General features: G+C 39.8%; 1 protein-coding gene across 1 annotated transcript in view; it reads left to right on the top strand.

Annotated features, from left to right (window-relative positions):
• Window positions 1-14,571, top strand: part of LOC136863534 (serine-rich adhesin for platelets) — a 584,023-nt gene that overhangs the window by 552,964 nt on the left and 16,488 nt on the right. Inside the window, exon 9 of the mRNA XM_067139919.2 lies at window positions 2,003-9,260. Coding sequence (XP_066996020.2) covers window positions 2,003-9,260 — 7,258 coding nt within the window. The remainder of the gene's footprint in view (window positions 1-2,002; window positions 9,261-14,571) is intronic.

The raw sequence follows: 14,571 nt of genomic DNA, 5'->3' as shown, positions 1-14,571 counted from the left end.
AATAAAAGTGAAGTTACATGTTTCCAGCTGAGCAGTATATTGGCCAACTGCTAACTGGATGCTGCACCTCCTGAGTCGCATTTCGCCACATCATCTGGGAAGGAAAAATGCTGTAGTGAAGGAACACGAGGTCATCAACAACCATTGGTTACCAATGCACGAGGACTTTATTGGCACTGAAATCAGTTGGCTCTCTTCCAGATGTCCTCCACTCGAAACAGCTTGCATTTTGGTAAAACAAAACTGTAAGAATGGCATAATAGTCACCACACTTCCTAATTTTGTGTGTCCTAGTAAAAAACCATGGGAACTAGATCTTGCCAATAGGATGTGGTCGACACTTGATAGAATATGTACAAGTCATGGCAGATGTGCTGATCTATTTCAGAAGTGGGGAAAGGTGCCTTCTGCAGAATGTAGCTGCAGTTTACCAAGACCTATAGTCTGGGATATTGCTGAAGAGTGCCCTCTGAGCACTTATGCTGGAAAGTTCAGAGATTTCCTGGGTGTTACACTGGAGGCTATAGGCTAAAATAAGTTATCTGTTCATTTGTGGATATTTTCTTGTACAGTATAGTTCTCATTATTTTCTTATGATTAAATAATATATAATAGTGATGTATAGTGTCATGCCATAGGAAATTCCTGATTGCTGAGAAAGACTCCGATGAGATTTTCTGAGGGAATATTCTAGGCATTGCCCAATGACATCGGGGACTACTTCTGTGAGCACTGTGCTTCATCTTCTTTGCTTTTTATCTTGAACACTTCCCATTTCCCGAAATTTATGAATTGCAGTATGACTTGGAGCTCGGCCATCGGCATCCTGACCCCACTAACTGATTCTATACACCATAGGAACTGTAAATAAACACTTGTTTTGGAATAGAATACTTAGGTATTAGCAATAGCTTTCCTAGCACATTACTGTACATGTGGTTTCAGCCGTTGTTTACCTAAGACTAATAATGCATTCACAGTTCCCAAGAAATTAGGGATTCCTGGCTTGTCAACTGTGGCCTTGGCTGACTTCACAGCTGGACTGGACTCACCATGCCCATGGGCAACTAACATTGTGCTCACCCAGTATTTAAATCAAAATGTAGTTTACTTGCTATGTGTGCTGAATAGTATCAGATGTACATCCACTGTAAATGATGCTGCTAACAGCAAAAATACCAAAAATAAAGAAACAAATAAGTTTGCAGTTTTATATGACTATTTAATCTAGTTATCAATCAAATCCAGTGAAATCCAGTCCTTGGGGACATGACAAAGGAGGATAATTCTGCCTGAGATTGGAAGCTCTATGAATGTGTAGATATAAGTAGGTAAGTAGTGAGACACTAAAATATGCTTACATAACCATGGATACAAAATTGTTGTGATGGGAACCATGAAACTCTGATGATTGTTCAGTGTAGGGACCCATAGTAGACCTTTGGTTGCTATCCACTATATGATATTCCTGTGCTCACATTTGGTATATACTGGAATGGTACCTTAAATTTTGAATGTCATTCCTAGCTTCTAATTAATTAAAAATTACTCACCTTACTGTGGACACCACTGGATCACACATTAACAGGTAGTATAACCACAAATGGACACACAAGACTGATAATCTCTCTAGATCAAGAAATGTAGTTTAATGTGTGTAATGCAACAATTGAAATTAAAATCATTCTAGTGATGTTAGAAATTTATTATTGCAACAATGAAAGGAATTAGGTTTATACTTCATGTTTGCTGTGTGAAGGAATGAAGTTCTACCTTCTCATGAAGTTTTACCACAAATTTTTCCTATTACAATTGCCACAAATTGTTTAAAATCTGTTAGGAGTAAAAAATGAAGAATTTGTGTTGAGATCAAAATTTATATACCATTGTCTTAATACTTTGTTACATTTCATATTTAGTTGTAGAATGACAGAAGAAACTTGCTGAAACTTCTACAATGTTTTAATCATATTTTTAGTAATGTCAGTTTTTCTTTTTTCAGTTTGGAGATCTTTCTCGGCCTATTTGCACAGAGCTGTACATTAGATTTCTTACTAATGACATGAATGAATGGGAGCAACAAAAAGCGAAAGGTGATAAGAAGAAGATTCATGAAATGGAAAAACAGCTGTCCGATGGATTCTTGGGATTGGCTGAAACTCTCAAAGATCATGTTGGTGTAAGTCGAGAGTGTCTCCTGACTGCATTTAGTTTGACTCCTACTTGTGCAATTTACGAAAGAGTGGTTGAGGCAGCAATTGCTTCAGGAAAGTACAAGCCCGACAACAACAGGGAGTGTGATATGAAGGTCCCATCTAGTAATTGTGCAGTTAATGTAGACAGGAGTGAATTAGTTTCTGAAGATAAGTCAATTGAAAATACTCTTAGTAGGTGTACAATACAAGTAGACACTAGCCAGCCACCTAACATGACTACTTCTTCAAACAGCAAATTAAGAAGAATATTAACAAGAACGGATCCGTGTGTTGAACAAGATCATAATGAACAGAGTGGATCTAGAACTAGTTTTCCTTTGTATAGGACAGTTGCATCTTCAGATATGTTTCAGCTTTCTGATTCAGAATTGGATTCCAGAACTGGTGATGAAAGCCTCCTTTCTGGTTTACCAAAAGTGAGGAATGGTTACAAATCTATTGATACCTCAAGGCCATTTTGTATATGTGCTCCAAAATCATCATCTGCTTTTAGATATAGTGTAACTTCCCAAAGTTTTGATAGTGGACCTGGTGACCTTTGTCCTGAGTGTGGTGGATTTACTGAAACTGAATCGGGTCATAGTGATTATGAAAAGGAGAAAAAGGAGAGGACTCTTGATGCATTAATATCTATTACAGGGGAGGGTCTTACGCAGTCATCAAATTATGATGCTCTAAGGGCTCCAAACCAAGTGCTTGATGCAGGATCTTTAGGATTAACTCAACAATTGTGCGATGATCTTGCAGTTGTTCTCAGTGGTCCTCGTTTTCATAGACTTTCATGGTGTATGGAATGGAGTGCTTTACGTGCAATGTGTGAAAAGTGTTTATATGACAATGAAGGTGTGCGAAATGCAACAAAAGAGCTGAAGTACCTTAATATTGATTATAACCTGTTCAAGGATTGGAAGGGTGATGAAAATAAGGATGAGTGTGGTGGTATAGAAAAAGGTTATGAGCAAGATTTGACTAGTGATAGTGACAGTGAATATGTTCCATCCTACCAAAATTATTCAAGAAGATCATGTTCAGATACAGATTCATATGATTCAAATAAACATAATTCAAGGAGGAAGAGCGGCAGAAGCAGAAAAGTATCGAAGTCACTGGCCTCAGATTCAGAAAGTAGGTCACGAGGAACTCGAAAGATATGTCGCTCAGAGTCTTCTGAAACAGAATACAGGGATAGAGGGAAAAGATCCACGAGATCCGGATGTTCTGAATCTGAATGTGAGGAAGAAAGAAATAGAAAGTCAGGCCAATACAGATCCCTTGCATCAAAGAAACATGACGATATGTTCAGAGTAAGTATCAATGAAGGCAGTAGTTTAGTTATCACCAGTTACTCTGAATCTGATGTGGAGCAAAGGGAGAACGCCTTTTCAAGATTGTTAAGAAAGTGTGGAATACCATCAGCAAGACATTTTCAGGAATGTAGTCAACCAGGATATAATCCTACGAGGAATGTAAAAGGCCATAAACGAGAACGTACGAGACCACAGAACTTCCCTTCTGAGTCAGAATATGAAGATGAAAGGAATAGAAGAAGATGCCAAATGTCACCCGATTCAGACATAGAAGTGAATAAAAAGCGAAAAGTGGTTAGGTTATCATCACCTGAATCTTACTACTCTCCAGAAAAGAGCAGGTCCCAGGAGTTAATACCACATGGAACAACCAACCAGTCAAGAGGCAACACCAAATTAGATGAAATGTCGTCTGATCCTGAATATGGTTCAGGAAAGGGGAGAGAAATGTCTAAGTTTATGTTGGACTATAGAATAAATGCTAGAAAATCTCAGAAACCTTTCCATAGAACTAAAGCTACGCAGCCAGTTTCAGGGACAGACACAGATACTCAAGATAGTTTAAATGACTGCTTTAATGACAGTAGTGTTTGTAAGGTACCCAATCTTGGAAGAAGGGACGGCAGCCGTATGTCTAAAACTTCCAGGATCAGAAACTCGAAAAGTGGTTCTCACTTTCGTCGTATTGCGAGCGATTTAAGTGGTAACACAAGTGACTCTTGTAGTGAAATGTTACCTATTTTTAATAAAACTGAAAAAAATACCAAAGCCATGAACCCTAGGTATGCACAGAATGTCAATATATCTATGAAGGATGAGGTGATCTGTTCGGCTCTCAGTCCAGACAAAAGATCGAGTGACCCCACAGTCTTAAAATCTTTGAGAATGTTCAGACCAAATAATTCCAAGAAAACTGGGATTGATAATATGGCACACATTCTGAAAGGTAATCATTCTAATGAGAAAGTTGAAAATCCAAGACAAGAAGAGAGAACAAGTTCCACAAATTTTGCTCCTTTGCTGAGCACTCTAAATTTAAATCCACGCATAGTGCTAACTCGTGCTGATGTAAATCTTTCAGATACCAAGACTTGTAAGCAACCATTATCCAGTAATTCAATAGACTCTAGTGGTCCAGCTTCCCCAGATATACTTTGTGTGACTAAAAACATTACTTCTCAGTTTCCAATTTCCTTTCCAGTTGCAAGTGACATAAAAAGACTTAGCTTTGATATGGCTGCTCAAGCTATGGTTGACACAAAACTTTTAGCAAAGTCAGTTCCAGGTTTGAATTCCTTGGAAATGATCATTCCTCAATTATCTGAGCCTACTGTACAAGTAGTTCAGTTCCCAAGAAATCCTTCATCTCCTAGCTCGAGTAATCCTAATCCTTCTGAAACATCTACATCAAAAGTAGAATCTTCTAGTAACTCCACAACGAATTCCACGGGCTGTTTATTACCTGGTGCTGGTGCTAACCGTCAAGAAGCACTGCAGACTCCTCAATCTTCTCAGTCAAGAACTGAGGAAACTAGTGAACTGTACCAGTCTGTGTCATCCCAATCTAGTACAACCAACTCAGAAGATCAACAAAAACAGAAATCTAATTCTCGAATGGATGTGAAATATCTTACCAAAGCCAGTGAAGTCAATGAGATTTTGCGTAGCTCTCTGAGAGGAAGTATTTCTCAAGTACAGGCCAGGTCAATAGTGAAATCCCAAATGCCATCTTTGGGACAGTCCAAGAAACTGGTAATAGAACCAGAAGTTGATAATATAACAATAACTAGTGGAGTTCCAGAGTTGCTTAGGACTTCATTGATGGAAAACACTCAGGTTAACCAAGTTGGTTCATTCTCTCAGTCTGTCACAGATGAGAAACGCAAATTCTGCAGAAATTCAGGTACAACCAATGAGGTCAATGTAGCTATGAGTACCCCAGTAACAGCTCATATCCAAAAGATAGGTCAGCCTCCTGGTGAATCTGTATTGAATGCTACCAGTACTTCTTCTGCTCCATCTCATCATTCTACCCAAGTTGTTTCATGTACAGCCTTTACAAATAAGTCAGTGGATCTCGGTATCCTGGCCAGTTTGATATCCTCAGCAAGCAACAGTAATTTTGAGTCTGTTGAGAGAAATCAGTCCGCGAACAGTGAATCCCGCATCATGCAACTGTTTCATAAGAAAGTTAAACCCATAACAAGTACCCAGAATAGTACTAGGAATTCACAGACAGATAAGGATAATGGCTCAGCAGCTTGTAATGAGACTACTAACAATGATCAGGCATCTCATTCAAACGAACACATTTCTTCGCAACCTTTGTATGGTGAAAATGTCTGTAAGTACTCATTAAATGTTGCTAAATGTAAATTATCTCCAGAGGAAAAGTCTTCACGAATTGCCACTTTGCCAAAATTTCAGCAGGCCTTTGGCAAAAACATATATAATCAAGGAAATTCTAGTTCGAGTACTGATAATAGTGTTAATGCTCAATCAAATTCACAGGAAACGTGTGAAAATCCATCAAGCTCTTCCGTTAGTAACAGTTCCTGTGATACAGTGAAACAAGACGATCTTGTTGTAACCTCTGCTTCTTCAAGTACTGTGCTCTCTAAAGCTGTTCAGACAACGGCAGTTAATATTTCTTCACAGTCCCAGGTGGAAACAAGTGATAATATCAGTATTCTTCTCAGCCCTGCCATACCAGGAAACACTGTTGTTTCACTTGCGCAGAGCTCAGTGGCTAGATCTGTGACCAATACTTTCAAAAGATCTAGTAAGTTGCCTGCTCAGGAAGTCTCCACAGTTGCATCTAATGATTTACATCGAATGTCTTCTGGTGTTGAGAATTCTTCTGTATCAACTTCAAGCATGGGCTTCAGTCTTTCATCTCAATCAAATCAACCAGCACAAACTTCTCAGGCCTCAGACATGTCTCAGAATTCGCAAGAATCTGTAGTAGGTTCTGTTTCTTTGCCTGTCACAGGGACAACTTCACAAGTTACAGTCACTAGCAAAGACAGTGTGTCAAGGAGTAATATGACAGCACTACTAGCTGCAGCTCTACGAGGATCATCTCCACAGCACCACACTACTGTAAGTACCAGTGCTTCACTGAACACAAGGAGTTCACTGTCTGATTCTGACATATGTATTGTTGACAGTTCATCTTCAGATGAAGAAGGTACCGATGCTGCTACACAAACATTAATTTCATCTGTACCACTTTCTCAGAGAATAGCTGTTCCTGTATTACAAAAGAATGCTAATAGATCAAGAATTAAACCTGTGTTGCACATTCCTGGAGGTGGTTTGATATCCCGCAGTCGTGCAACTGCCGCTGTAACAACTTCAAATTCTGTTACTACATCTATTAGGCAGAGGCAAGTTGTTTCCTCTGTATCAACTTCTACTACTACCAATGCAAACCTTAGCAGTAGAATATCTTCTCAGACAGTTGAGGCTTCCAGTACATTAATAAATCAGGGGCCTATGGAGCCATCTGTTAGCTCAACAACTTTGGAACAATTGCGTGAATTTGAATCTGTTTTGGAACAGGTTACTAATACATCTCAGATGAAGGAAAGAGGCTCCGTTCAGCCTCGAGTACAGACAGAGTCTGTAAACCTCCTAACTCGAGCAAATACTCCATCTGATCGAAGCAGTGAATTTGTAACCAGTGAGACAGATACAGTGTCTACTTTTTCTCCACAGTTCACATCAATTACTGCAACACCACGGGTGGGTGTGGCGTATGTTACTCAAGCGCCAACATTACGGACATCAAATATTGTTCCGGGATCAACTGGTAAAACATCATCTCCAGTTGTAGTTGTGACAACATATTGTCAACCTGTCGCATCACCAGCCCTGAGCATTACATCCCAGAGTTCTTCTAGCCCCTCCATTACACCCGCACCATCGTCATCTGCATCTGCAGGTAAAACCCCTCCAAAGTCATCCAAATCATCTAAGTCAAAATCTGTCAAATCAACATCTTCAAGTACAGCTTCAAAATCATCCCCAGTTCCCAAACCACAACAGAAACCTCAGGAAGATGAACAGACTGCGCAGAGAATTTATGCAATTTTAGACGAGTATGCTGAACAGTTACGCAACTCGCCAGATCTTAATAATAAGCCGGCACCACGCCGACGTTCCAATCCACCTACTAATCCCAGCCAGTCGTCAAAGCGAAAAAAATCAGGTCAAACAAAAGTGAAACTATTAGGCCATCAAAATTCTTCCTCCACTGTTGAAATGAGTCCAGGAACAGATGATCCAAGGACCATGGGAAGTGAAGACAGTTCGAGTGGAATTATGCAACTATCAAACATTCAAGATTCTCCTGCTTCCTCAGCACAGACTGCTGATGAAGTTCCAAGTTTGAGAACCACTCCTTCTTTGGATACAACACCAGAACCAGTAAATTCTAGGACCGATACTGGAGATGTTCAAGAATGCCGTCAGCAGCCTCGATTTATCCTTACAGATGCTAGTGGGATTCAGGGAAGAACTGTGATAGTACAAGATCCTGCACAGCAGTCGTGTGATGTTTCTGTGTCTAATAATGCAGCTGTAGTAGCTGGAAAACCTTTGATGGTAGGAAGTACAACATTGCCATTGTATGTGCCACGTCTCGGTTTTTTGCCCAGTTTAACGGCATCGGTTCAGGGTCGCCCTGTTGTTATGTCAAAGGGATCTACCAAAGTAATTCGTGTTCATCAGGTCGCTGTTCCGACTAGTAACATGCGAAGTGCTGCTTTAGTTGTTCACCCCGTGTGTGTAAGCAAACCATCAGTTTTGGGACACTCCACTGTTAAACCTGTAAAATTGCCTGTAGGTAGCATTTCATCACAAGCACTAACAGGTGTGACTGCACAGCCCCCTGTTGTTCTTCCATCTGCATTGACTCATGCATTTTCTTTTACGGATTCTGATGTTATCCAAGATGGTGCAAGTAGAAGTGAAACAGCTGAAATTAGTGCAGAAGAAGTAACTCTAAATGCAACATCTGCTGGAAATCTGATACACAGAGGAGTGCAGAGTTCTTTCCGTGATCAGGCTCCAGTCTCACTTGCTACATCTGTTCCTGTAGGAAAAATTGCTCACCGTTCTTCAACCCAAGTATCTCCGAACAGCCTTAAATCAGGAAATGCTGATGTGTTAAATACTCAAAATGTGGGTGTTATAGCTGATGATATTGGTTGCAATACATGTAGTGATCAGACACTGTCCAGTAGTAATCATTCTGTACTCTCAGTAGCTCATCCATCTTTATCATTAGTGTCCGGTAGGCAGTCTGATTCGTCTTCAAGTATCAGCACATCGCAACCATCACTCACAACTTTCCATTTGAGCATTGGATTTTCAAGGCCATCAGGAGTTTCACTAAGGGAAGGTAATAGTTTTCAGGAATGCATGACTGAAAGTGGTGCCAAATCTGGGATGATGATTTTACCAACATGTCCAGAAAATGAATCTCAAGTGACAGAGGACCCCCTCCATGGATCTGATATTTGTAATAGAAGTGAATCTACTCCTGAGACTGCAAGTAGACGATTGGATTCTAGTCTGAGTGCAAAACAGTCGGGCACGCTAGGTGATGTGAGTGAAATGTCAAGGCCAGTTTCTTTGGAGAAACTAGCCTCTGCACAACTTCCAGATTCCCTTCCTCACTCTGGTGTTCAAAGTGAAAGACTGGCCTTTACAAACAACTGCTCAAGCCCAGGTAAGTTCTGTCTATTCATAGAGTTTCATGTTCTCATAAATTGAATTGTAACATTTGAGAAAATGCATAATTGTACAATTAAGTTTTCAGGTTTGCAGAGTGAATTGAAGCTGGTAATGTTACAGTATGCAAAGTTTTTAAATTTAAAAAAAAAACTCCATTCCTTAGAACATTTGTATGCATGTAAATGAATTGTAACTGGAGGATCATGGAGCAATTAGTTGTGGAGGGTAAAATAGCCTGTGAGAGGGAGTTGAAGTACTTCTTCAGTTTATCCTATGCAAATAAATTATTACAAGACTTGAAGATTATGGGAAGATATGAAGATAGCTGTATATACTGAACATTCTGTTGTATTTCTCATTTCTGCACCCCACTTTTGGGATTTTAAAGAGGAGGATAATGCACTTCCTTGTTTGATGAGTTATTGCCGACTACCCTCTCTGGAGTTCATGGTTTTTTGCTTTAGGTATTTGTAGTACTCCTGATAAGTTGTCATTGATATTGCATGGTCTGTTATGTAACCTGCGTTACATACTGGTATGAACACTTCATATCTGTTACATCTGCTGACCTTGTGGAGTCATCTTGATTAGTGCAGCACATGAGCTTTTATGCTTCATGTACGGGATGAATCACCAAAACTTGCACCCCAAATATTTCTGAAATGGAAGCTGCTTTGATGTGCTGTTTTCACAGAAATGAATTGTAACCAAGGGCTCATAATTGTAGCCCATACACAGATATTAATGATACTTATTAGAATGAGTATTATTTTAGAAGGTTACATTTTTCCAATAGAACAATGCCTATTAACATTAAATTAGAATGTCAATAGTGATTTTTCTCGGGATTATAGAACAAGTAGTTTATAAACTATCATAACTTGAAATTGTAAATACAGACAGTTGTCTGCTCCATTTAACTGCATTGCAACTTCCTGTTCTGTTTATTTGTTATGGTTCAAGAAGTGGTGGAAGATGGTAGTTACCAATGCTGAAAAAGCTGACATGCTAATGGAGTATAAAGAAAGTTGGGAGAATGCTGTTTAATCTTTTGCTCTGTACACAGAATGATATCCCAATAGATGTCATCCATCTCGACACTTGTTTGTGAACCTCTTCAGCCAGTTACATGAAACTGGAAGTGTAACACCTAGAAAAGAACAGAAACAGACAAGTAACTGGAGAAGAGGGTGTTTTTTTAAGTATTATTTTTGGATTTGCAATATGGAAGTGAAATGAAAAAGTTTGTGATGAAATTTACATTATTATATAACACATTTAAAGAAACCTGACAATAGAAGTAAAATTGAAAATTCAGATTCAACTTATCAACATTATATCACATCACATGATTTCCTTCAGGCAACAAACACAAAGTTGAAATTTGCAGGCGAGTGTTATTTGTGAACCTCCTCAATGAGTTCAGTGAAATTGGAAGTGTAACACCTAGAAAACATCAGAGAATCAAACGAGTGACCGGAGAAGAGGGTGAAATTAATGTTCTAGCTGCTGTTGCTATAGATCTGAATGTTAGTTTCTGTGCAATCGCACAAGGAAGTGGCATGAGTCAGACAAGTGTAGCACATGTTCTCCACCATCATAAGTTCTATCCATATCACGTCTCGTCTTTTTCCATCTATAGCTCCATGAAAACGATTCTGAAAATCATATCAACTTTTGTTGATGGGCATTAAGACAAGGTACACCAGATTCATCATGTATCTTGTTTAGTGATGCAACAACATTTAGAAATCGTGGCCAAGTAAACCTTCGTAACATGCACTATTGGTCCGTGAACACTCCCCATTGGGCTGGGCTGAGTGGCTCAGGCGGTTGAGGCGCTGACCTTCTGATCCCAACTTGGCAGGTTTGATCCTGGTTCAGTCCAGTGGTATTTAAATGTGGTCAAATACGTCAGCCTCGTGTCGGTAGGTTTACTGGCATGTGAAAGAACTCCTGCGGGACAAAATTCTGGCACCTTGGCATTTCCGAAAACCATAAATGTAGTTAGTGGACATAAGGCAAATAACATTACTCCCCATTGGCTTAGTTAGGTCAACAGCATTTAAGGAGTTTAAATGTGTGGTGTGGCATAGTGAACCATCAGCTCATAGGCCCCTTTTTCATAGAAGGAACACTAGATTCTCAAAAGTATCTCAACCTCCTAACAGACCAACTTCCACGGTGTTCGAAGATGTTCCACTGCAGACTAGGAGGAACATGTGGTATTAGCATGATGGCGGTCCAATGCTTAATACACAGTGTACTACAGCTTATCTTCACCGATTGTTTCCAGATCATTGTATTGGACGAAGGGCACAAGTACCTTGTCCCGTTGACCAGATTTGACCCATTTTGATTTTTTTTTCCCCTCTTTGAAAAGCTAAAAGAAACTGTTTTCAAAGACATACCGACTATACCTGATGATATAAAATGACATATTGTTCCTGTCTGTGTTGATGTTTTTGATAGGAGGACATCAGTAGATGAATAAGTTTGAGTGGTGTCTTTAAGAGTAGGAAAGATCACAGTATAAAGTTGGAATTCAAGAGGACAAATTGGGGCAAATATTCGTTTATAGGAAGGGGAGTTAGGGATTGGAATGACTTACCAAGGGATGTGTTCAATAAATTTCCAATTTCCTTGCAATCATTTAAGAAAAGGCTAAGAAAACAACAGATAGGGAATCTGCCACCTGGGGGACTGCCCTAAATGCAGATCAGTAGTGATTGATTGGTTGATTGATTGATTGATTGATTGATTGATTGATTGATTGATTGATTGATTGATTGATTGATTGATTGATTGATTGATTGATTGATTGATTGATTGATTGATTGATTGATCAGAACATGTGCACCAATCTATATGTGACTGACTGGAAGCTTGTATTGAAGCTGATGGTCGTCACTTGGAACACAACCTTTTGAAGGCCAGTTCGCCAAAGAATTTGTTTAATCACTTTTTTTGTAAGTTAATGCTGACACATGGATCAGACAACTGCGAGTAACTACAATAGCTCCTAAACTACTTGTAGGCCGATGACCTTAGATGTCAGGCCCTTTCGAACAAAAAGCATCATCATCAAACTACCTGTACTAGAATCCTGAAAGCCGGGCTGAGTGGCTCAGACGGTTAAGGCGCTGGCCTTCTAACCCCAACTTGGCAGGTTCGATCCTGGCTCAGTCCGGTGGTATTTGAAGGTGCTCAAATACGACAGCCCCGTGTCGGTAGATTTACTGGCACGTAAGAGAACTCCTGCGGGACTAAATTCCGGCACCTCGGCGTCTCCGAAGACCTTAAAAAGTAGTTAGTGGGACGTAAAGCAAATAACATTATTTATATTATTATTATAATCCTGAAAGAAAAAAAACACCACCATTGACATTCCGATTTATTCTAGTTTTATTTTGTTGATGTTAATAAGCATTGTTCTGTTCAAAAAATGCAACTTCCTAAAATAAACGCACACTCTAATAATATTTACAATCTGTGTGTGGGCTACAATTATGAGCCCTTGGTTGCACTTACTTTCTGTGAAAACAGCACATCATTAGCACCTTCCATTTCAGAACGATTTGGAGTGTAAGTTTCAAGTGATTCACCCTTTATAGTAATTTTTAATATATTTTTGTTATTACATTTGTCCCTGTTTGGAATTGGACTTGCAAGGTTACTGGCTCTCACTCACTGTACTGTTAAATACAACTCAGTAATAATACGAGGGCTGTTTCATATTATCACACACATTTCTACCTTCTTCCTGCACGTTGCTTGTAATTTGGTTTGAGTTACGCCTAATCCCAAACCTCGAGCATTTCCTTCCGAGACTTATTAAGGAGGGTGGCCTGCAAATTATGAGTATTCAAACAAGAAAGGCTGTTAAAGTGAACATGCATGTATGGTTAATGCTACACACTTGTTTCACTCTTATTTTTATGTGTCTCAAACTTTTTGGGTCAAATTGAAACAGGTGATAGTGGATTATATTGAGATAGGGAACCAATGGTCGGAAATGCATGTTTATTGTGTTAGGGACATACACAGCATACACTGCAAAACAACGCTGTAGCTCATAGTAATTGTTCAAAGTGATGACAGTCAGTCTCAATGCATGTATTGCAACAGCGCAAGCAGTTCTGTCACACTCTCGCAAAGATCCCTGTCACACTCTCATAAAGATGCCAGGTGTCTGTTGTACACTGGAACTCACAGCGGGTGATAAACAGCGTGCAACCCTGACCACCAAACAGATGTATGTACACAACTTAGCTCATAGCACGTGTCACAAGACGACAGCATTAGTGCATTAACCTGTGCCACACGCACACCACTATCCATTGTGTAGTTATCCTCTGTATCAGACAGCTTGTGATATGTCCATGGTTAGGTGTGTTGTTGTGTACAGTGCATGGCGCATAGTCAAAGATGGAATGTTACTCGTCACGAGAATTAACAGATATGCCTTTAATGTACGGTGCAGCGGGATGTAGTGCCTGTAAAGCAGCACAAATCTACAGAGAACGCTTTCCTAGCGGGCATCATCCTAATTGGAAGAAGTTTATCTCCGTAGATACCAACTTACAGCGAGCCCGTCAAGGTTCCCACCAAAAACCTGTCTGAACACCAGACTTTGAGAAGATGGTGTTACATCGTGTGGCCGACCACCCAGCAATAAGCCCCCATCAACTTGCACATGAAACGCTCACTTCGAAGGATACAGCGTGGAGAGTACTGGCGGAACAGGTATTACACCCCTATCATAAAGAATGTGTGTAAGCACCGGGACCAACGGATTTTCAGCCCCACGGACCAATGGATTTTCAGCCCCACGTTCACTTCTGTCAATGGATTATCCACCGCAGTGCTGTACAGTTTGAATTGTTCACGGATTAGGCCTCATTCACCCATAATGGTGTTTTCAATAGCTGCATCAGCCATGTCTGGAGTGAGGGCAATCCCCACACCACCCACATCGGTGGCTACTAGTAACGATTCTCTGTGAACGTATAGGCGGGCATTGTCCAAAATCACGTAATAGGACCTTATTTTCTGCCTCCCCGTTTGACTAGTCCGTATTACCTGGTCACAAGTATAAAGATTGTACTTTCCACCTAATCAATACTATTATTTATTATATGGTACTTAAAAACTTTTACGTTACAGTACTGGTTTTGGCCCTATGTATGGGTCATCGTCAGCTGCTGAAGAACCTTGGATCTTTTTAAAAAAATAGCGTAAAATGTTAAAACACTACTTATTCTAACTTCAGATGACTAATCTTAAGTTACATTGATACATTATAG

The sequence above is a fragment of the Anabrus simplex genome, chromosome 2, assembly GCF_040414725.1.
Source record: "Anabrus simplex isolate iqAnaSimp1 chromosome 2, ASM4041472v1, whole genome shotgun sequence".
In the NCBI taxonomy this organism is placed as follows: Eukaryota; Metazoa; Arthropoda; class Insecta; order Orthoptera; family Tettigoniidae; genus Anabrus; species Anabrus simplex.
This window is presented reverse-complemented; position numbering and strand designations above follow the sequence as displayed.